The sequence below is a fragment of the Saimiri boliviensis genome, chromosome 6 (assembly GCF_048565385.1).
Source record: "Saimiri boliviensis isolate mSaiBol1 chromosome 6, mSaiBol1.pri, whole genome shotgun sequence".
In the NCBI taxonomy this organism is placed as follows: Eukaryota; Metazoa; Chordata; class Mammalia; order Primates; family Cebidae; genus Saimiri; species Saimiri boliviensis.
Window position 1 is genome coordinate 7,468,985 of NC_133454.1, and position 25,041 is coordinate 7,494,025.

General features: G+C 36.2%; 1 protein-coding gene across 1 annotated transcript in view; it reads left to right on the top strand.

Annotated features, from left to right (window-relative positions):
- The window catches only part of LOC101053954 (contactin-associated protein-like 4), a 106,721-nt gene that overhangs the window by 11,046 nt on the left and 70,634 nt on the right, over positions 1-25,041 (top strand). The window contains 5 exon segments of the mRNA XM_074400317.1: positions 11,578-11,781; positions 12,647-12,831; positions 13,633-13,782; positions 16,414-16,493; positions 16,495-16,655. Coding sequence (XP_074256418.1) covers positions 11,578-11,781; positions 12,647-12,831; positions 13,633-13,782; positions 16,414-16,493; positions 16,495-16,655 — 780 coding nt within the window.

Sequence of the window (25,041 nt, forward strand, 5' to 3'; positions counted from 1 at the left end):
ATATTAGAAGATATGAGGCTCAGTATCTACTTCTGAAGCCAGGACAGAATCCCTGAGTTTATCATTTTCTTGTATCACTTTGTCCAGTGAACTTAGGAGCAACTAACCAGCTTCATTATGTTCCTCGGTTCTCCACATATGACCAAGGGTATTATATATAGAGTCACTAAACTCTTTGCCTCTCATGAGTGGTAAATGTCAAATGCATTAATTTACCTGACTCTCTAAACAGTTCATGCCAAGGACTGTCAGTGTTCTCCATACTATTAGAAGTAGAGTCCTTAGCATTTTTGAGTCTAGTCATATTAAGCAGCCAACTCCAGAAACCCCCAACAACTAAAGAACTCCATCCTTAATATTCTGTTTTTTCTAGAACCACTCATGTTACCAAAATCTGTATTAGTTAGTGTTAATCTGACTAATACAGAATATATATATACATTCACATAGGAGTTTATTAAGGAGTATTAACTCACACAATCACAAGGCCCCACAATAGGCAATCTGCAAGCTGAGGAGCAAGGAAGCCAGTCTGGGTTTCAAAGCTGAAGAATTTGGAGTCTGATGTTTGAGGGCAGGAAGCCTCCCGCATGGAGGAAGATGTAGGTGGGGAGGCTAAGGCAGTCTAGGCTTTTCATGTTTTTCTGCCTGTTTCATATTCTCTGGCAGCTGATTAGATGGTGCCCACCCAGATAAAGGGTGGGTCTGCCTGTCCCAGCCCACTGAGTCAAGTGTTAATCTCCTTTGGCAACACTCTCACAGACACACCCAGGATCAGTATTTTGCGGCCTTCAATCCAGTGAAGTTGACACTCAGTATTAACCATAACATGAAGTTCTTTTAAAATAAGATTAGCTATTAAGATACTAGAAAATAAGGCAACTATGAAAACTTATCAGGGTCATGGCAAAGGAATTCAGCATCAGTTGAAGAGATTCTCACTGACCAAAAATGAAAATGTTTTAATATCAATAAGGATTGTAACTGCCAAGTTTTGAAACAAATTAAATATGTTTGAGTGAATGGGTTCATGATAACAGCAATTGAAAAGCCCCATTGGTCATCTATGAGAGACATAAAGATCCAACTCCATATTTTGAAAACTCATAAACAAAGAGAGGAGACACCAAGTATGTTTTAGTCTTCCTATGTAACTTATAACCAGATAGAAGAGGGGAGTATCTCTTTAATTAAATATTTTACGTGATAAATAAAAAGGAATAATAGAATGTGTCTATTTGACAGCCCTAAATAAATGACGGGTTCAAGCTAACTATAAGAGTTCACAACAAGGGAGAAGATTTGTTTTTCAATGTCAGTCACGACAGCGTAGTTTTTATTGGACTAAACTGCCGCCCATAAAAGTTGTATAAGTGTTAAATAAAATATATTTTAAAAACATGCTTTAGAGTTCTGAAGTTTATTAATGAAATGGAAGAAACTGGAGAGGACTTGATTCTTGGAAGAAGGGAAGTAAACTCTGGGAAATTCACATTTATCTTACTTTTACCAAAGGACCAACAGAAAATAGCCAGATTTTACTAAGCATAGGGGCACTAAGGTCAGAGTTCAAGGTTGCCAGAGAGGCTAGAAATTGAGTGGAAATATTCAAAAGAAGGAGGTAAGAGGATAAGGGTCCCTGCTCCTGCAGACACATTTCCCTTAGATCTTTGGCCAATTCTTGTAACTCACATACTCAGGATGAAATGCCAAACAGCCCTGGAGAAAGCAGGAGGTCGAAGTTTAAAAGTCTGAAGATTTTAGTATCTGCCTAGGGCTGGAAGGACCACCTATGGAGTTCAAGTCCTGCCAATTTAAAGGAATTTGTTAAATATCTTGGGCTTTCAATAAAATGCCACAAGGTAATCTGTCACAGGAGTAGAGATTTTTAAAAAAGGGAAGAAAGAAATCCCACTAATGTATTACTTTGGTAGTAAAGACTGTACCTGAGGACATACTGTTATGTCCTAGGGCTAAGAACAAAACCCAAGCAGACTTATCCAACGAAACCTGGAACTAAGCCTTCATAGGGTCTAGGTGATCAGCCAGTAATTCATCTCCCTGTGGACCACTTCCATGTACTCCCTGCCAGCGCCATCCAGCCCTCCGCTGTCTATCCCACACGCCTAACAATCCTCATCCCTCCCATATCCACCCCCTCCCTTTTCCCACCTCCTCCTCCTTTCGTGACCCCTGCTGACAGGTAGGGTTACCTCCTCAGTTTAAATAGCACTTCCTTAGAGATGTCCCCAGTCACCAACCACATTTAAATCTCCATGTTCAAAAGTCTCCTGTAAACCCTGTCCTTTCCTTCCATGCTCTGGAATTTGCATATTTGTCTGTACATATTTACAAATGTAAATATGTACAATTTGTAAATATGTACAGTTATAATTTATAAATATTTACAGTTAACATATCTTTACTACTTTACTATCTTTTTAAATAGACCAGGTAAATATGTACAATCACAAGTTGTAATTGTACATATTATTTACATTATAATGTGTAAATATGTCTGTGTACACAGGAGGATTTGCCTGCTTTCTTCCTTCAGGATGGAGCATCCCTGAGGACAAATGTGTTCACTGTAGCAACAGCATCTCCCACCATAGCACTTGGCACAGTGTTCAATAACTATTGGTTAAATGATTGAATTTTTAAAAAATCTGATTATCCATGATATAAATGGTATCATAAATACATAAAAATCACAAATGTATTACATTCTCGCAACAGCAATTGATCAAAAGAGAGATACCTTTGAGATAAATATGTGATTCCAAGTGTTGTTATTATTAAAATGATAACAGTATACAAAATAATAAATTTTGAGGCATTTTGATATTTCCATTTGATCCCTCTAGCATCTTTGCGTAGTATGAGAGGCTGAATTTTTTCTGTACACATCCAAACAAGGAAATGGATAATCAGCATTTAGGTAACTTCTGTGACATTACAGAAGTTGCAAATAAATATTAGAGATAGAAATGCAACTTACATCCTCTGATGATACATTCAAATGTCCTTGACATAGTAGATGTTACTAATTTCAAATCTGTTTAAAAGGTTAATTTGGATTGATATTTAAGTGAGAATGATAATGTTTGTTCCCGTAACCTCCTGGTGTGTTGTTACTGACCTTAACTTGGTCTATTTAAAAAGATAATAAAGTCATCTTTCCCCTGTAGTGATATATAGCTCTTGATTTCTGTGCCTTCTTCTTTTTCACTGTATTAATTTTAGTTGTTTTAAATGTAGGAGTACCTTAAATCATTCTGTGTTTTTTTATGCTACCACGCAAAAATAGTACAATCTATTTCCTATTGATTTCTTGAGTACTTGGTCTTTCTTCATCACTTTAAAAAATCAATTCAGTAATGCAGGTCTCGAGTGCCTATCTATCATGCTGCTACTTTAATATTTCACTATATAATAGTTAAACAGCAACTCAGTCTGATTTGTGTTTCTCAGAAGTCAAAATTGGACCTCTGTTTGTTTCGTAATTCATGGGCAATAATTTTCAAATGAATAAACAGTGTGATCAGTGTTTAAGGGTGACTTCATGTTTAACTAAGAAGAGTTTGCTCTATACCCCTTTCCAATTGATGAAAAAGCTATATTATTTTTTTTCTCTGATTTTTGAAGGTGACACTCTTGTTCTGTTTATATTTTGGGGAGATTCCCAATGAATTAATGAAAGACTTTAGTGTATTTTTTATTAACTCTTTCATGACCTTGAAATGCAGTTAATTTTCTATCATTGAAAAATTGATTTTCTAGTTTATGTATTTTCTATTCCAATTTTTCTCTTTTAAGTTTTGTAGTCATCTGACCTCAGCAATAATTCCATGATTCATAGCTTAACTCACAGAATCCATTTATCCCTAAAACATCTTCCGGGGACAAATCTCTACCACCTCCACAACTATCTGCAAGTACCACCCACAGTATAAATGAATAAAACATTTATTTCCATGGCACAATTTATTTCCAGGTACAACTCAATATGCAGTGAGGTCATTTATTTTCAGAGAATAGGTTCTTCCTAGCAAACAACACTTATGCTGCCATCTGCCTCAGACTCATTCAGGGACCTGTATTCCTGTTCCAGGTTAGAGTTCCTGAGAGTCTGATTTGGTAAACATTAGGCCAAAGCCAGGATGTTGAATGTTGAAGGTATATGGAGAGCCCAAGTGTTTCTTTTCCATTGGTTCTAATATAGCTGGACCCTAGAGCTCAGTTTGTGCTTTTGAATATTTTTCTTAGTAATTCACTTGGGGGTTGTGGGGGCATTGCTCTTTTAAGTGACAACCCCTGAAAATTTGAAAAGACTCAAACTTCTGGAGCAAGAGTAGGATGCAGGGGTGGGGAGAAGATACCAGGAAAACTGGAATATATTACCATGAGGGGTGTGTGTGTGTATGTGAAATATGCAGTGGTAGAGAAAGTTTGCTGCTTAAGAAGGTAAAGCACTTTTACAATTTAGTTGACACCCTTCTCAGAAGCTGCAGCGGATCAACTTCTTCTCCTGCACATCTTAGAAATCATTCACGATGCAGCCGTGATACAAAAGCAGAGCTCTGAAGACAGGCATGAATAATTGCATCTCAGGGTTGTGTGTCTTCCCCAATTGACTATAAGCTCTTTCAAAAAAAAAAAAAAAGTGTTCTTTGTTTTTATGCATCACTGTGTCTTCCACGGTATTCACAGAAAGCTTTCCATAAATACGTGCTGCTGAAAAAAAGGCAGAATACACATTTTAGGAAAACTATGTCTGACACAACTCTCTGAAAGATATTTGAATATTTTCTGTTGCAAAGCTCTTAATTCCATGGGAGATTTTATTTCTGAATTGTGTAAATAAAGCAAGCTATACCTAGGGTCACAGGGAGAATTGATATGAGAGTAGGGCCTACAATCTTTGTGAGTCTCTTCTTTCCTTGATTCTTGCTCTAAATGTGAAGATTTGAGATGGAGGTATTCACTGAGGAGGAATCAGGTCACCAACAATTGCTGTGGTAAGTCAGCTTGGGCAGGAGCTGACAGACAGAGAAAAAGCCACAGAACCCACAGATGGCTTGAAATCATCCTTGCTGAATAACCTGGCAGTGACATTGGTAATTAAGGGTTTCTTGTGTACTTCAGCAATTCATGATTATTTAAAGAGTCACAAATACACCAAATGTACTTATTTTTTGCTATGCACATTTTCCTGCCCGATATTCTAGCACTAAATCCTAGTATTAGCATTAGTAGTTGTTAATATTCATTGACTGCTAATTGTGTGTCATATAACTCCTAAAAGCTAGGCAGATAAGCATGCATACAACAATCCTAAGAAGTCTGTACTGTTATTCTCATTTTACAAATGAGACAACAGGGACAAGGTTGTGATAGAGGGCATAATACCTCCCTAATATCTTGGTCCCTGAAACCTGTAAATATGTTGTGAGTTACCATAGCAAAGGCACTTTGCAGATGTAGTTAACTTAGGGCTCTTACAGTGGGGAGATTATTTTGGTTTATCCAGGTGGACCCGATGTCACAAAAGTCCTTATAAAAGGAAAGTAGAAGGCAGGGAGGGAGAGACGAAAGAAAGAGAGAGATTTGAATATGCTGTGACACTGGTCACATGAAGGAAGAGGCCATGATAAGCCAAGTGGTCACTAAAAGGTGGAAAAGACAAATAAATAGATTATTTTTTAGAGACTTCAGAAGGAAAACAGCTCCTGCCAACTCCATGATTTTAGGACTTCTGAATTCCAGAATTGTAAGATAATAAATTTGTGATGTATTAAGAGACTATGTTTGTGGTTGCTTTACAACAGTAATAGGAAGTTGTCTTAGTCCATTTTATGTTGCTATAACAGAATATCTCAGGCTGGGTAATTTATTAAAAATAGAGGTTTATTTCATTCATGGTTTTGGAAGCTGGGAAGTTCAAGAAGCATGGTGGTCACATCTTATGGGCTTCTGGTGAGGGCTTTTGTAGGGTGAAAACAGTGGAGAAGGTCAAAAGGGGATGTGGAAAAGTCCAAAGAGGCAAAACCTGAGGGGTGTCCTGCTTCATAGGAACACGCTTTGACAAGAACAAGTCCATTCTTATGAGAACCAATCAGTCTCATGAGAGAAGAGATTCACTCACTATCCTAAGAACAGCCACAAACCATTCATGAGGGAGCTGCCCCATGATTCAAGCCCTTTCCTGTGGGCCTCAGCTCCTAGTATTGCCACTCTGGGGAACAAATTTCAGTATGAATTTTAATGGCGACAAACCACATCCATGCCACGGCAGAAACTAACATACTTGCCCAAGTTAGAGTGAGAATTCAAACCCACACGGACAAGTTGCCTTAATAACTATGGTAACGAGAAGTATGTATTATTACGAATGGCTGAAAAGGGGGCTAGTCTGCAAAGAGGGGAATTTGTCAGAACAGTTTGCAACTGTTACTAGAAAACTAGAGTTCATGCCCTGCCCATTGTGAGCCGATGTATGACAGAGTCACTTTATTAATCTTGATAATAACCCAATCATTAAAAATACAGAATGTAAAATATATATAATACATATGTGTGTGTATGTGTATATATACATATATATCTATGCATATATATATACATATATATATCTCTATATATAAAACCTCAGTTAATAAGCATACTAATGAACAAATTCACAATTAGAGAAATAATTCTTATTCTTCCTTTCAATCAAGCAACAAGTCTCCTCTTACATCTTTAGACTATAGGTCTTTTACAAACTTCGTTAACTTCAGATTTCACCTTTTTCCTATGGTCACTTTTCTAATACCTCTACTTTTCCTATTTATACAATTCAACTGTGTACAAAAGATTGTTTTCCCAGCCTGGGCAACATGGAGAAATGCCATCTCTGCCAAAAATACAAAAAGTTAGCTGGGCATGGTGGCACATTTCTGTAGTCTCTACTTGGAAGGCTGAGGCTGAGGTTGGAGGTGCACTTGAGCTCAGGAGTTTAGGGCTGCAGTGAGCTGAGATTATGCCACTGCCCTCCAGCCTAGGTGACAGAGGGAGACCTGTAAAAAAAAAAAAAAAAAAAAAAAAAATATATATATATATATATATATATTATTTTCCAAAGGTATTTATAAAAGATAGGAATAAATGTGATATTGACTATTAATTTAAATATTAATGTTATTTTGGATGCTTAGTTTAGTGTTTCTAAAATAAATATTGATTTGTACTAATTTAAATAATTCTGTTTACTCAGATCTTTTATAGATTAGTACCAATACAAAGACCTATTGCTGTGAAATCACTCTGAAATTTTAGATTTTTGTGTCTGTTTGGATTGCTGTTGCTTTCTTAAGAGCTCAGATATCTGAAAATCTTTGTAGAATAGTGAAAATGAATTCTGGTGATGGCTAAGATTTGATATGTTGCTTTCTTGGTCATTGCTGTAAAGTCCAAATGTATTTTTTCAGTTAACGATGTTAAAGTCAATTTAAAAAAACATAAAAACATATCTTTCATTCAAATACAGAATATACATATATCAAAGAAGTATTTGGTTCATTAATGAAAGAGTTAAAAGGATGGTTAATCTAGTTTCAAAGAAAATTGAAGAGATTGAGTATATCTATAGGAATGCAGGAAAGCATGTTAGAATAATGTTACTAGGTAGATATACAAGAAGTTAATATCCAACAGGACAATAAACCCATAACCTTTGGAGATATAGTTTCTACTAGACAGAAGCTATTTGCATTTCTACTGAGCAAAAATCTGCAGATGACATGTAACTTTATAGATTCTGGCCTTAATTAGTATTCAGTAATAAATGGTAAAATCAGAATGTATTAATTCTCCTAGAATTAAATAATCTTTACCTGTTAGAAGATATTCCACTATGACATTGAGAAGGTATGAAATTATTTCTTTGCTTTATTTCCTTTTATTTTTTAATTTTTTTTTATTTTTTCTAATTTTTCTTAACAGTGGTAAGATCACTTTCAAGAGAAACTATATTTCTGTCTCTCACCAGCATCTTTGGACAGCTGGGTGCTGGTAATATATAGAATTCAAATGCTCCCTCGCTCTCTCTCAAAAGATTCATTTTTTTTCAGGCTTTCATATGATTAACTTTATTCAGCATAACTCAGTATTTTGTAATTAAGATGACTTTAAAAAATATATGAAATGTGTTTGTGCAAATAACTTTTTAGAAAAAATGCTTATAAAAAAGTGACCTACAATGAGTGTTGTATCTAAAATAATGCTGTTAAAAATCACCCAGAATTTTTTTCATTTTATGAGACTCTATTTCTATATATTATGTGTATACCCCTTGAAGTTTTTCTGTACTGATAATGTACTTGCGTTGTGAATTATTCTTTGTTCTTTTTTCTCTGAAGGGTATTGTTTACCTGTTTAGGAAATCTATGATGTGACTATAGTTTGTTGATTTCCCTCTTTCTGTACCTTCTTCCTTTCAGGCCCTCTTTTTCAAGGTGAACCAATCTTACTCATACTCTGAGCACTAAATTATTTCCTTTCACTCTAGTTTCTCAGCAATCCTCAGAGCTTTCTTTTATGGCAGTGAATCGGACAGTGCTGGGAAAATGTCTAGGCCTCTTGAAATTAAATGTTCCAAGAGTAATCCTAGTTTATGGAGACAAGTTATAGGACTTGAAGACTGTAGAGAGTGGCAAGATTACTGATAAAGATCTGCCTTTGGCTTGTTTTTCTAGACCCGAGAACTGAGAGAGCCCTTTATCAACTAGCTTAAGTGACTCCCGCCTTCTGTTACTCTTGATCAGAATGCCTGTTACAATCTGTAACGCTTTTATGAACTTAGTTGTTCACTTGCTAAATACTGTCTGTCTTCACTAAATGGAAGCACTGTGAGGACAGGGGCTATATTTGTGTTGAATCTTTTTTTAGTCCTAGAATCTCACACAGTGACTCTACATTGGGTCAAACAAAATTTTATTGAATGAATTCATAGAATTGTGTAGTCGTATACCTGTGAAGCAAGTAGACAGTAAGAATGAGAGAAAATGATAAGTGGCTTCCGTTTAAGAGTATGCAATTGCTTTAGGCATCAGTGGTTTAATATGTTTTTCTCTATACCATGGCTGATTGAAATATTCCAGGCACAAAAGCTTTAGGTGCCACAGAAGATAAATATGATCATTGTAATGTAATAATAACAGTGGTGAAAAAGAAAAAAAAAGTACTAGTAGGCTAAAGTAACACAAGCTAAACCTTTAATGGGAAAAATTCTCCTGGTAGCTAATTTCAAAAATAGTCTTTATCTGAAATGAAATCATTACTGTCATAGTTGCCTTTAAGTGATACATTAACTCAGAGATAACTGCATTGCTCCAAATGTGTCAGCATTTTAAAGTCTGTCTTATTGGAATTTTTCTTAATTTATTGTAATCTAATAATCATAGGATGCATTATTTGTATTTGACACAGTTATATTTTTACCATGCACATTCATTCAGCTATGTAACAAGGAATGATTGTTAGGCTAACATTATTCTTTCTACAGAATGCAATCTTTATTCATGTGCACTTGGTGAATGAATTCTTTATAAGCACATTAGCAAAATGTGAAAAAATAAAACTTCTGAGTCTTCAAAAGATGGCTGCATAAAATAGTTGACAAAAATTTGCAGGGTGGTGTATATAGATGATTCACATAAAATATGATGAACGATCGGAATCAAATGCATATTTGGGCTTACGAGTAGCTGTAATAATTTTGTCAAATGAAACAAGATGAGTAAACTGGAATGTCATTTTGTTGACTGGAAGAAGCCAGCTTACCAGTTGTAAAATAGCTTCATATTTCATTGTATTTTTTGAGCCTCTTCATTTATTACATAAATGCAGTCTCAAGGGTAATTGCCTTAAAATATCTTTGACTTATGAAATGTAGATAGTACTGTCAGGATTTCCAAGTGTTATGAGTTTTTTTTTTTTTTTTTTTTTAATGTCTCTTGTGCAGGTGCAACTGATTTTGACAGATGTATTGCTATGTTACTAGTATAACATGACATCTTTTTTCAGATGAACTGTAGAAGAGTGATCTTGACAATAAGTAGATAAGACACGGTCAGAAAGTTGAAAAAAACATGTCAGTGTCACAGTTACGACATAAATACTGCAGAACAGACCTTACAATATCATTAAGTCAGGGTGTTTCCAACAATGCCCTTCAGAAGACAGAAAATAATATTGCTCTTAAACACTGTCACTTAACCACAAACATAATAAAATAAGACAAAACACAAAGGTCAGTTTAACGTGTACTAAAAGTGGCATTTGATGAGTCTATGCTATGTGTGTATCTTTGTGTATGGATCTCATTAACATAGTGTATGGATGAAAGAATTTTGAGATATCAAAACCAGTTTCTCTGGAGCCAAAAAAAAATTTAACTTCAGAATTTCAAGAATATCATTAAAAACACTGATTGTGAAATATGTAAAGTGATTTAATGTATATTAATTATAACTTTGTTTAATGGAATAAGAAGAAATAGCCTTTAGTAATATGGGAAAATGGCCGGGCACAGTGGCTCACGCCTGTAATTGCAGCACTTTGGGTGGCTGAGGTGGACAGATTGGCTGAACCCAGGAGTTCAAGACCAGCCTGGGCAACCTAATGAGGACCTCATCTCCATTAAAAAATAAAATTAGCCAAGCATGGTAGTGCACACTTGTGGTTCCCCCTGCTCGGGGGATTGAGGTGGGAGGGTCTCTTGAGCCTCAGAGGTCAAAGCTGCAGCGAGCTGAGATAGTGCCTTTGCCACTACATTCCAGTCTGGGGAACAGAGCAAGACCCTGCCTCTCTCTCTCTCTCTATTTATATATTATAAAATATATCATATAAATATATAATTTTCTCATATAATTTTTAATGAGAAAATTATATAATATTTATTGACATATGAGAAAATTAGGAATACGTTTAAAAATGTATTTCTAGATCATGAATTTCATAAACAGGTTAGTAAAGACTAAAATGAAATCAACCCCAGGTGTCAATAGGGATTTAGACGTTTGGTGGTTATATTTTCCTTTACTTTTGACTGTTCAGGAGCTGGACTACACAGACAGTCCCTGACTTACAAAGATTCAGGTTACGGTTTTTTGACTTTACAGTGGTGCAGAGACAATACGCACTCAGTAGAAACCATAGACCGAGTACCTACCCAACCATTCTGTCTTTCACTTTCAGTGTAGTATTCAGTAAATTACATGAGATATTCAACACTTTATTATAAAATGGTTTTTGTGTTAGATGATTTTGTTCAACATTAAGCTAATGTTAAGTGTTCTGAGTATGTTTAAGGTAGTCTAGGTTAAACTATGAGGTTTGGTGGGTGACGTGTATTAAATGCATTTTCAACTTACAGTATTTTTAACTTATGGTGGGTTTATCAAAATATAACTGTGTTATTAGTATATGCATGTGTGTGAGTATATATAATGCTTTTTCTCTATAATGCATTTAAATTGCTTTAATGAAAAATACATTTATCCTTAGAATGACTTCTAATATCTTTGTTTCTAGGATCAGAAGTGGTTGATCTTGATGGAAAAAGTTTCCTTCTCTACAGATTTGATCAAAAATCCCTGAGCCCCATAAAAGATATTATTTCTTTGAAATTCAAAAGCATGCAGAGTGATGGGGTTCTACTCCACAGGGAAGGGCCAAATGGAGATCACATCACACTTCAATTAAGAAAAGGAAGACTCTTTTTACTTATTAATTCAGGTAAAACTCTTTGGTGAAGTGCTAAAAAATTTGATAAAGTTACCAAAGTAACTTTATGATTTTATTGCTTATCTTTTTTTTTTTTTTTTTTTTTTTGAGACGGATTTTCGCTCTCGTTACCCAGGCTGGAGTGCAATGGCGCGATCTCGGCTCACCGCAACCTCCGCCTCCTGGGTTCAGGCAATTCTCCTGCCTCAGCCTCCTGAGTAGCTGGGATTACAGGCACGCGCCACCATGCCCAGCTAGTTTTTTGTATTTTTAGTAGAGACGGGGTTTCACCATGTTGACCAGGATGGTCTCGATCTCTCGACCTCGTGATCCACCCGCCTCGGCCTCCCAAAGTGCTGGGATTACAGGCTTGAGCCACCGCGCCCAGCCTTATTGCTTATCTTTTAACAGTCAAAGTGCCTTATCAGATTCAAGGGCTTGTACATATGCCAATATTGCTCTTTCATGTAAAAATGGTTTGTATTTTGTAAATTGCACAAAATCCTCATTCAGTGTTTTTTAAATAGTGCTGATAGAACTGTATAGCTATTTTCTAACATCATAAAGAAGAGATGGGTCATTGAAAAATGTTGAGGTGGTTAAAATAATGAGATTGTAGCAAAGATAAAATTTACATAGAAAATGAGCATGCAATTGGTAATAATGATACAAAGAATTAACAGTGGAGGAAATTGCAACAAGATTGAGAGCCTATTATATTCAAACTTCAGGGAAATCCATCCTGGTGTTTGAAATGGAATGCATGAAAGGAGATTGCAATTACCGTGAAAGATGCTGGTCCACAAAAGAGAAACTTTTTTTTTTTTTTTTCTTTAAACTGGCAGTAATGGTGCAGTTATTTTTTTCCCCTTCTAAGGTGAAGCTAAACTGCCTTCCACTTCCACCCTGGTCAATCTCACCCTGGGCAGCCTGCTGGATGATCAGCATTGGCATTCAGTGCTCATCCAGCGTTTGGGCCAACTAATCAACTTTACGGTAGATGAACACAGGCATCATTTCCATGCACAAGGAGAATTCAGTTTCCTGAATCTTGATGATGAGGTGTGATGGTTGTGTTTCAATGAAGCCTGATTTTATTATGCATATGTGGTTTAATCTCCCAAAGGAAAATACACTATAAAGAACCCACCTTTTACAGTAAATCATAGAGCAGGTGAAGCATTTCCCAAGGCGGCCTAACTCAAAGTAGCAGCTTTGGGCACGTAGAACTTGTAGCTTCATTTTTCTCACAGCGTGTAAATTTATTATTATAGAGGAAGATCATCTTTTTTACCTGAAATATATAGTTACAGAGCATAACACATAGGAGATCTTCTGCACCAAGAGATCTTACTACCACAAACAAATACAGGATATTTTCTATGACTTCTTTGTGTTCTTGGGTAATTGTGAGCAGTATGGATTTATGAAGGGAATGTAGCCACAAACTGATTAATTCATTAGCAATAGATTTAAGTGCACAAACTGATTACTTAATTCATTAGCAATAGATTCAAATGCACAAATACCAATATGTGCCAGAAACGTATCTAAAATAAAATATAATTGGTCATAGTATCAAACAGATCAAGTTTTACCATGATATAAAGATGTATTTTTCATCAAACAATAGATATCAAAGCCAGATGTGATCAGCAACTTGTAAAAATGAAGTTCCAGTGTGAATAAAAGCCAAATGTGCATAAATTTGTTTTAATCTATATCTTAATTTTTGTGTGTAGGATTATGAAAAATTGATCCGTGTGTGGTGATTATAGCTATATTTGCTAATCATAACTTAAGCATAATAACTTATTAGAAAAATCACTAAACAATATTATTGATGCCATTTTTCTTTCTAAGATCAGCTTCGGAGGGATTCCAGCAGCTGGAAAATCAGTGTCATTCCCACAGAGAAATTTTCATGGATGCTTAGAAAATCTCTATTATAATGGAGTGAATATCATTGATTCGGCCAAGCAACAAAAATCACAGATCATTGCTATGTTAAGAGTCTTTATATGAAGACATTAGTAAAACTCTATTTCTTTTTCCAAACAGTAAAATTGCTCCAGTTTAGGTTCCCATTTAACAGGATGTTTTAGAGTCTACTCTTATTTAAGTATTTTTCTTTGATTGGCAATATGCATATAAAAGATTGATTCTATCTGAAATAATTATAACTTTGGGGCATAATTATTTTGTCTTTATATGAAGTAAAGCAGTGTTTTTATGGTTGATATTTTAATTTTATTGTGATGTCATTACTCGCAGTCATCTAATTTCTTTTGCTCAGTAATTTTTTTTTTTCTTTAGAGACAGATTCTTGCTCTGTCACCAGGCTGGGGTGCAGTGGTGCAATCTCGGCTCACTGTAGCCTCCACCTTCCAGGTTCAAGTGATTCTCCTATCTCAGCCTCCTGAGTAGCTGGGACTACCGGTGCCTGCCACCACACCTGGCTAATTTTTTTGTGTATTTAGTAGAGACAGGGTTTCTCCATGTTGGTCAGGCTGGTCTCAAACTCCTGACCTCAGGTGATCCACCCACTTTGGCCTCCAAAGTACTGAGATTCCAGGCATGATCCACTGTGCCCAGCCTCCTCTGTAATTTTTTAAATAAGATATTCCCTGACAAACTTATCAAATAAGCGTACAGAGTTTCTGGAATCAGATAACATCCATGTATATTAGGGAGACATGTGAAAAGCTTGTATTTTGCCCTAGTCATTCATGATAAAGAGACGAAGAGAAAACAGCATGTAAGAAATATCATGTGTAGAAAATCTGCACCAAGAGATCTTAATATCACAAGCAAATATAGGATGTGTTACAATATTGCCTCTGCCAATCTGTCCAAATGGCAGTGTTGGTCAGACTGCATTATATTCGAATTCTCTGGAAATGGGGCAGAATTTAAATATAGTTGTCTTGGTTAGGTTTTAGTTAGAGAAAGCACACCACTATAAGTATTGTGAACAGTGCATCTATTTTATGACTTGGACCTTAACAATTTTCAGAGGAGCTAAAAAACGAATGGCCTGGCAGGGGAAGTGCGCGGATCAGAGGAGTCATTAATTCTGTCTAAAGCAACGGTGTGTGGAGGTGTGTTGGAGCGTACAGACGTTTTCAGCTAGGAGGGTTGAAGAGAGCATGGGCAGTTGTTGCCTGTGGGTAGCCACTACCCTTGTGGGTCCCCAGGCATGCATTCGGGATGGGCCTGGGTTTGCTGCTGTTCAGCCGGGCCAGCTGTCGGGAAGAAGAGATGGGCCATAGCGCAGGAGAGCAAGGACAGAGTGGGACAAACCAGCCACTGTGTGACCATCCCTCATCACACATGATTACAGAAAAAACCTCTGGGGCAAAATGTGTTGCTGGTGTTTTAACTCTAACTGTCAAATATCACCCAAACTCTCTGTTTTGGCTTTTACCCAGAAGCAGGCAAGTAAGGGGATTCTGGGAAACATGGTTTCTAGCTAAAACAGACTCATATGGCTTTGAATGAATTTCTTTCATTGCTTAAGATCCAAAGTATGTAAATTAAAGCTGACGTTTGGGCAAAACACAAAGCACACCACAAGTATATTTATTGTTTACACAGCATTTTATTTCTGATTATGTGTGAATTGGTGGTATTTATATGAGCATAACAACCAGCAAGCTTTTAAAATAGTTGTTTTTTATAAAATGGAAATTGTGTAAAAGGAAAATAAAAAAATTGTAGATACGTGTGTGTATGTTTACATGCATGCATGTGTGTATTTTTCCCATAACACAAGTTTCTAGAAACTGCAAGGACCATTCAGTCTTCTTTGGCAAGAGGATTTGCTGCTGGTAAGATATCAGGCAGCTGTCCAAATGATGCATAAGATCACACTGCAGATTAATGGGTACAAAAATATGATTAGAAAGAAAGGGGCAATAAATTCTAGTTTTCAGTAGTGCAGGAGAGTGACTACAGTTAACAAGGATTTATAGTGTATTTCAAAGTAGCTACAAGATAAGTTTTGCAATGTTCTCAACACAAAAAAAAGATAAATGTTTGAAATGATGGACGTACCAATTATCCTGATTTGCTCGTTACACATTACATGTATGTACCAAATATCATCTGTGTCTCCTAAGTATGTATAACTATTATGTATCACTAAGAAAAAAAAAAAGACCAATCTACAGCTGTTAAAAATGTTTCCATTTTTTTTCTAGGCTTGGTAGTCTTATAATTGACTTGACTTTATAGAGTAGCATATGGGTTAGTGTGGTTTGCTGTTTAGCTTTTGTTATTTCCTTCATTGGAACAACACATTTTCTTATAATAAAAGTGAATTCACTTTTCACAGATTCATGATAGAGCCAAGTGTTTTCGTTTGACCAGGACCAAATGTTTTATTCCAATGTGTGCACTTCTAAATAAGATTGACTTCGTTGACTTTTAAATTTATATTAAAGTTGACAAATGGAGAGAAGAGCACAGAAAAGGGTTGAAGAACCTTTAAGAAACAGGGCAATGATTTGGATTGTCATGTTGATAGCAGGTGCTGTTTTTTTAAATCGAGGATAATGTGAGATTGAAAAGCAGCCTTCAAATTCTGTTACTAATGTGATGTGAATAACATTCTGAAAGCTTTTTCTTTTACTTTATTCTCAGGGAAATGTGTCATTTTCTTGTTCACAACCACAATCTATGCCCGTGACTTTTCTGAGCTCCAGGAGTTATTTAGCACTGCCAGACTTCTGCCACTTTTCAATTTCGAACTTGGAATAAGGCAGGGCTTCTGCTATTCAGTGAACTTCAGCTGGTTTCAGGGGGTATCCTTCTCCTTCTGAGTGATGGAAAACTTAAGCTGAATCTCTACCAGCCAGGAAAATTACCCAGTGACATCACAGCAGGTAATAAATGTATTCCCCAGGGCAAAGCATATGGATTTGAAAGATTTCATTATGTCTGTGACCAAATTTTATGCATAACCAAAAATTTAATATTTGCTTAATAAATGAATACTCAGGTTAATAAGATCGTAAGTACTTTTCCTTAGAGGAACTTGATTCCAATTTTCTTTTAAATATGGTTCCAACACCAGCAGTTCTTATTAACCAAAATGATAGTTTTGGGGGAACTGACATTTCCTTTCATGACCCTGCCTCCCGCTTTGGACAAAGAACATCTTCTAATGTACTATGTTTTGGGGAAAACGTGAAGACTTTGAAACTGGCCAGCAAGTTAACTAAGTGTCCTTCAAGGGAAAACTAGACTTTTCCCAACACATCTATTAGTCTTGTCCGTGGGAAAAAGGGAGAGGTCTTTCTGGAATGTATATCTGTATCTCTTACATGCGTTTGCAGTGTGAACGGTAACTTTACTTGCTGAGTATGTAAAGATTTGTGCAAAATTTCCTCATTTGGGCACCAAATGAAATTCTCTCTGCTTCTAGACAGTATGGTATCATTTTAATGATTAGAAGTAGTGTAATTGGCAGGGCGTGGTGGCTCAAGCCTGTAATCCCAGCACTTTGGGAGGCCGAGGCGGGTGGATCACAAGGTCAAGAGATCAAGACCATCCCAGTCAACGTGGTGAAACCCCATCTCTACTAAAAGTACAAAAAATTAGCTGGGTATGGAGGCGCATGCCTGTAATCCCAGCTACTCAGGAGGCTGAGGCAGGAGAATTGCCTGAACCCAGGAGGCGGAGGTTGCGGTGAGCCAAGATCGCGCCATTGCACTCCAGCCTGGGTAACAAGAGCGAAACTCCGTCTCAAAAAAAAAAAAAAAAAAAAAAAAAAAAAGAAGAAGTAGTATAATTAAGGTGACTATATGAGTGTATGGAAAGTGAATGTCTGATTTAGGTCAGTGCTTTGAGTGAGGGACATTTTTGTCTCTCTATTAAAATTTGATGATTCTTGATGAAAGCTGTACGTCACTTTTGTACATGTGCACAATAGCATCCAAGCCAAGCAGCTAGAGGTTCCCTTGGGGTAAATTACATTAATTTAACAAATGATCTTTAAAAATAACTTAAAGATTCCATTTTACTACCCCTCTATATCAACTATGACCAAAATGTAGTAGAGTCTGACTTGAAGAGGAGAAAAAAATGACAAGTTAAAATACAGTTGGAAATTAAATATAAGAAAACAAGTATACAAATGGATATACGAATGCCTACTCTTTATATGTCTTTTTGTTGCTGTACCACTATTGTAGTTTAAATATGGAACTGAGAATTCAATATTAGTTATAATTTTTAAAGATAATACTATGCTGTGACTTTTTACGTAATGTTTAAGATGTGGTTGATTTGCTGGCTAGACAAAAAGAAATAAATTAATCAGTCTCATATTAATAATTAATAGGCCCTGAAAATGAAGGTCTAAAAATGTAAGCTTGCCATTAATGTGTCATTTATTGCGATATATTTGACATCTTCTGAAGTGGTTGTATTCATACCCTAATTTTCAACATCTTAAAGAAACCACTTCAGTGCAATATTTCTGTGCTGAGCTTTGTGAAGCCATCCGATTTCTTTATTCGTTCTTTCTTTTTCTTTTTCTTTTCTTTTTTTCTTGAGGCAGAGTTTCGCTCTTGTTGCCTAGGCTGGAGTGCATTGGCACTGTCCTGGCTCACCACAACCTCCGCCTCCTGGGTTCATGCAATTCTCCTGTCTCAGCCTCCTGAGTAGCTGGGATTACAGGCTTGTACCACCACGCCCACGTATTTTTTTAGTAGAGATGGGGTTTCTCTATGTTGCTCAGGCTGAAGCCAGCCCATTTCTAACAACTTAACAGGCATGTATGATCTATAACTAGATATAAGTCATATAAAACACACTAAGAGGTTTAAAAATTTCTAAATGAATGTTTACATTCATATACAATATAATCTGTTGTGACATTATCTGATGTTGATACTAGACTAAATACAAATGTCAGTACACTGAAGATAACACAAATAGAATTTTACTTTAAAACTGTCTCTACTTTTTTATTTATTTATTTATTTATTTTCAGTTTCTTTCACAATGTTATTTTTTGCTAGTTCCCATGAAGCAAGTGCATTTTGCATTTGAAAATAAACTACTTTAATGGTAGTTGGGTGGGTGGTCAGTTTGTTCTCTCAAGGGGAAGGCTTTCTATTTATGTTTCATGAATGCAATGTTTGATAATTAAACCAGTTGTCAGGATGCATTATAATGACTTTCAAGAGAACCATGTCTTTACTGATGGATTGCTATCACATTGTACTAAACCTTTTCATTATAAAGGGATGGATTAATTTTTCTTAGCTACTGGAGATATGTTTAACAATCTTACAGGTTTGAAAAACTCAGCATTTTAGTATATTTTATAATGAAATTAACATTAAATTGTATTGAGAAAGAACTGAATTGTGCATATGTTTGAATTATCAAACTAAATTTTTAATATGATGTACAGTTTTGCAAATTATCATTTGGAATTAAAAATATTATGTCAGCTTAATTCATTTTTATATTAGTCTGAATCATGAAACATATTAGCAGCACTATAAAATCCCTTATGACACAAAATATTTTTAGTCTTTGCCACCTTTATAGATGTCAAAGCAAAAATCAATGAACGGTATTGTTTTATTTTCTTATTTAAAACAAAGTTTTTAATATCAAATTTGAGATTTCTGCTATGATTTTAGCTTTCTGCTAACAGTGAAAATCAGGCTTATAACCATGCCTCGTGTTCCCATGGGCCGGGCCTGGCAGAGGCAGGCTTGCAATATTTGAGATGCTTCTGCATTTTTCTATTACTAAGCATTCTAGCTTCTTGTGCCCCTGACAGTGGAGCAGCCCCCTTGATTTGCTGCACCCAGGAGAGCCATTTTTGTCAATCCCCCTTCCTCCCTTTCACAGTTGAAATATTCCTAGCTTTTGGGTTGTAAAGCTGTCACCCCTTAAACTCCCGCTCTCCACCAAAGTGATGGGTACCAACCACCTCCATATTTTTTTTCTTGACAAGAGCTATCTAGTGATCTGGATTCTTAATTCTGGTTCGTGACTACAGTTAGTGGATATAAGAATGTCTGGCACTTGAGGGCACTGAAATACACTTGGAAAGAGGCAACACCCTTTGGTTTTTCCCTGAGGAATGGCCTATGTATAATTAATTGCCTTTTGCACCTTTGCAGAACTCCTGCTCTATATGACAGCTGATTTTTCTTATACATCGTGCACTACAGATACGTGTTGTAGTATTATGGGAGGGCGATGGCAACTGAGCTCTCAGGTTCCTGATGCAATTAGGAATGGAATGAAGAGACAGTCTATAGAGAGGGAGTAGACATACATCTTTTTTCTCCTGCTGTATTTTGTATGTTTATATGGTTTAGGCTGAAAGACAGAATAAAAGAGAGCAAAAGAAAAAGAGAAAGAGAGAAGCTTCTAGTCCATAATCTTATCCTCTTCAACCTGCAATTGCAAACATTCCATTTATTATTTCATCCTTCCATTATTCCAACTGGCATTGTCAATGTTTTCTAGCCAGAGACAGCAATGAACGTCTCCGGAGTTAAACAAGTTGAATTTATTGCTTAGTGCAACAGAAAGAACACACCCTGGAAACCGAGGGTTGTCTGAAGACAAAGGTGTTAGGATGGTATGGGATTTGTATTGTATTTGCTGATTCGAGGGAAGTTTCAAGAAAGTGGAAAAATTGCTGTAGACTACATGCTGTTAGGAACTGAGGGTAATTCTATGATTAGATATCTTTGTAAACCTTATCTAGAAGGATGAAAGAAGGAAGTAAAGCTAAAGATGTAATTGGTAAATAGAAGACCAAACAATTGATCATTCATAGTATCAGGAGAGAAAGAAGGTTGTGTTTTTGTGGTTTGTACAGTAGCCTTGCTTCTGTCTGTGTTTGGACATGATTATAAAGTAGTCTTGATCTTTCCCCACCCTCATTTCATTATAGTCATAGAATCGCCTTGTCTGATGTTGGTGTTCTGTGATATTGTTGATGTTCAGCAGGAGAATACCAAAGCCCAGTCCAAAGAATCCAGCCCAGCCAGATTCTTACAGCACCAATGCCTCACTGATGGTGCTAGGCCATGTCCTAGCTGTTGGGTCCTGTTTTTCTTAAGAATTAATTGTTCAACATGAGCAAAACATAAAATAAAATAAAATAAAATAATGGGAAAACCTGTCTTGCTGACAGAGAAGAGTGTAGGTTTGGAGTCAATCTTGGTTTTCTGTTTTCCTTCAGCTATTCAGCAGCTAGATATGACCTCAATAGTTTGTTTTTCTCTGAGCCTCATTTTCTCCTTATTTAAGGTGAGAATAATAATAGTTATAGTGAAGATTAACTGATACAATGCATAACAGGTACTGTGAACCTGTTATGAGTAATACCTCAATAAGATTATTATTTTATTATTACACCAGCATGTTCCTCCCCACACTTAAGAGTAGTGGGACTGATGCATAGAATTTTCATTTAGTTACACAATATCATAAACGAGAAAAAAATTCAAATTCTGTGACTTCTTCTCTTTCCTGTTTCACAGTGGCGTGGCCTTTAAAAGGGGCCAACCTATCTTCAGACACAGAAATGGAAAGGAGTTGTATACTTACAAAACAATTAGGATCTAATTTAAAATTAGATAGAGTTAGTCGAAATGAATTAAAGGGACCTTTTGCGAATTAATCTGAGTAATAAATTCCATTGACACGTATTCAGTCTGTTCATCATAGGTAAATAATGTTTGTTAGGAAGGAGGCTTGGGGAATGCTTTCTGAAGGTTCCCTCACAAACATGGCACAACTTTATTCCAGTCACAGCCTGCCACCTGCTAGCTTGTTAGATGAGTGTGCTTAAATGTGTGCCAAATTACAGAGTGGATTGCTTTGGCAGTCTTTTGTTCTTAATCTAGTTTTTGCTTCTCTGTGGACAATAGGCCTCCCCAAGTCTTTTGCTCAATCTTGTTGCATGCTTACCCAATGACTGCCCAGAGCCCTGCTACTCAAAGTGTGGTCCCTGGACCAGCACTGGCTCAGTGAAATACTTGTTACTGATCTGTGATGAGATAAACGTAAAAATGGAGATTAAACACCTAGAAACTGATGAAAGGAGATCACTGCAACATCTAAGCATATAGTTACTGGGCTCGTATTTTATGTCTTATTTATTTATTATTTTATTTTTAAAAATTCTAGATTCAGGGGTGCAAGTGCAGGTCGTTACATGGATGTATTGCATTGTGCTGAGATTTGGGCTTCAGTTGAACCCATTACCCACATAGCGAACATGGTACCTGACGGGTAGTTTTTAAATTCTTGCCCTGCTCCCTCTCCCCTTTTGAAGTCCCCAGTGTCTATTGTTCCCATCTGTATGACCACGTGTACCCAACAATCAGCTCCCACTTACATGCTCTATTTGGTTTTCTGTGTTTGTGGTAATTCGCTTAGGATAATAGTCTCCAGCTGCGTTTATGTTGCTGCAAACAATGTTGTTTCATTCTTTTTAATGGCTACATAGTATTCTGTGATGTATATGTGCCACATTTTCTTTATCCATTCCATCATTGCTGGGCACCTAGGTTGATTCCATGTCTTTGCTATTATAAATAACACTGCAGTAAACATGTGAGTGCAGGCATCTTTTTGGTCAGTGGTGCCCAACGTTTTTGGCACCAGGGACTGGTTTCATGAAAGACAGTCTTTCCATGGACTGTGATGAGGGGGCATGGTTTCAGGATGATTCGAACACATGACATTAATTATGTACTTTATTTCTATTATTATATTTTGATATATAATGAAATAATTAAACAGCACACCGTAATGTGGAATCAGTGGGAGCCCAGAGCTTGTTTTCTTCTTCTAGATGGTCCCATCTGGGGGTGATGGGAGACAGTGATCATCAAGCATTAGATTCTTATAAGGAGTGTGCAACCTAGATGTCTCCCATGTACAGTTCACAGTAGGGTTAGAACTCCTAGGAGAATCTAATGCCACCGCTGATCTGATTGGAGGAAGAGCTCAGGCAGTAATGCAAGTGATGGGAGCAGCTGTAAATACAGATGGAGCTTCGCTTGCCTGCCTACCAGCCACTCATCTTTTGTTGTGTGACCTGATTCCTAACAGGCTGCAGACCCATTATTGGTCCATGGCTGTGGAGATTGGGTCCCCTGTTTTTGGTAGAATGATTTATTTTCCTTTGGGTATAGACCCAGTAATGGGATTGCTTCTTTGGATAGTAATCCTATTTTTAGTTCTTTGAGAAATCTCCAAACTGCTTTCCACAGAAGCTGAACTAATTTACAGTTCCACTAACAATGTATAGTCATTCCCCTTTTTTCTGCAACCTTGCCAAAATCTATTATTTTAGTAATTTATTTTCATCATATTTTATAAAAATGTCAGTTTGCAATAGATCAGAAAATAAAATGTTCATCCCCACAGATAGTTTCAGAAGAACTGTCGGACACCAATGGAAAGCCTAAAATAAAATAAGAGAAGCAGAGTCTTGCACACAGGACTTTGAGAATGAGGTGGAGGAGAAACTCCAGGGGCAGGTGGTAGACTGGGAAGGGCCTGTACATGTGACACAAAGAGCATATAAGAAATTTCACTCTAAATGGGGGAAATCTGTCTTAAAGGAAGCACTGGGTGACAAATCTAGGACATTTGATTTATTTTAATCCAGTCCTATACGCTCAAGGATTACATAACTCTATTCAGCTGTCTATTTCAGAGTCCACTCTTAGAAAATGTGTCTAAAAGTATCTAACCTACATTCTTCCTATTCCAGTTTTCAGACCTTTCCTATTACCTTTCACAAACCAAACTAGAGTTGGGTCTTCGATAATCTTTTTTGGTTCATGGATATGATTTAAAAGTGTGCCCTGGCTAAAATTTGTGTTAGGCTAAATACGTCCATGGCAAAGACAGGAATCACCTAAGGGAACTTTGATGCATTTTTCACTCGAAATGCATGTGGTAGAAATTGCTTGAGGAAATAAAAGAAATCACATATATCAGAAAAGATGTTTGCATAAAATCAGTAAAGAATCACATGTAATATCCGAAAAGAGGCTGTTGGGTTTGGTAGATTGCTTATAGTTTTTGTTTACTAATTTGATCTGCAGAATCACACAGAGTTGACTATTCAAATGAATGTAAAACTGACTGGGAAATTCATGACAAAGACACTTAGATTTCTTGTCTCTGCTCAGTATTTAACCACAGAGCTCCTTGTAGAATTGATTGCCTGTAAGAGGAAAACTCTGTGCATTCTGATGGATTCATGACCCTGAGACTTCCTTAGAAGGGACTAGAGATTGATTTTAGAGGTGATAAGAATACTTTGATTTTTTATTTTAGCAACCTTTGACTTTATACATATATACACACACATATATATGTATAAACTTGGAAAATATTTAAGTAAATAGAAACAATGACATTTTTCCTTCATAAAAAACTACTGTTTCCATGTAAGAACATTTCTGTTCAGTCCCTTCCCTACTTATATAAGAATATAATTAGAATTGTGTATAAATATATACAGAGTTTATTCTCATTATTTATTACAGTTATTTTCCAAAATGTCTGTGAACACTGAATTAGGGAATACTGAACCTTTGCTCCTGGGAGAAATACAGAGTAAGGTTCCTGGGAGCCTAATTTTGTTTTCTCTGTGTTTCTGTTTAAGGATGTCTTATTTAGTGTAATGTTGTTGATTCATTAACATTGGACTTACTGCCAACAGTACCATAATTCATGCCTGAATGAAACTTAGCTAACACATGCATTTTCTCTAAAAGACACTTCACAGCCTTCTTGCTCTTAGAAATGCTAGACAACACTTCAGCATGATGTTTGGGGGCCATTTTAAACAGTGAAATCACGAAAAAACTTAAAAAAATTTAAAGAAAGTGTTGCTTATTGTATGAGAGCTAAAGCAGTAAGGGACAACATTGCTCTGTTTGACCTCAGCAGGAAATGTGGAGAGGGCCACTCAAGTTCTTTACTGCTCTGTACATGTCCTCAAATGACTGAGATAGCCCCTTCAAATATTTAAGATTTGAGAGTTATAAGTAAGTTTCAATGAGGAAGCAAATTCTCAAATATAAAATCTACAAATTATGAGGATCAACTGCATATAAATAGGTTTCATGGTGCTTTATCTTTTAACTTTATGTTATACCTGTAAACTGTCACTATTAATAATTTATTGCAATATTTTTGTAATAGTTGATGATATTGTTTGCTAAATATCCTGTTATTCTACTATAAAAAGATGGTTGC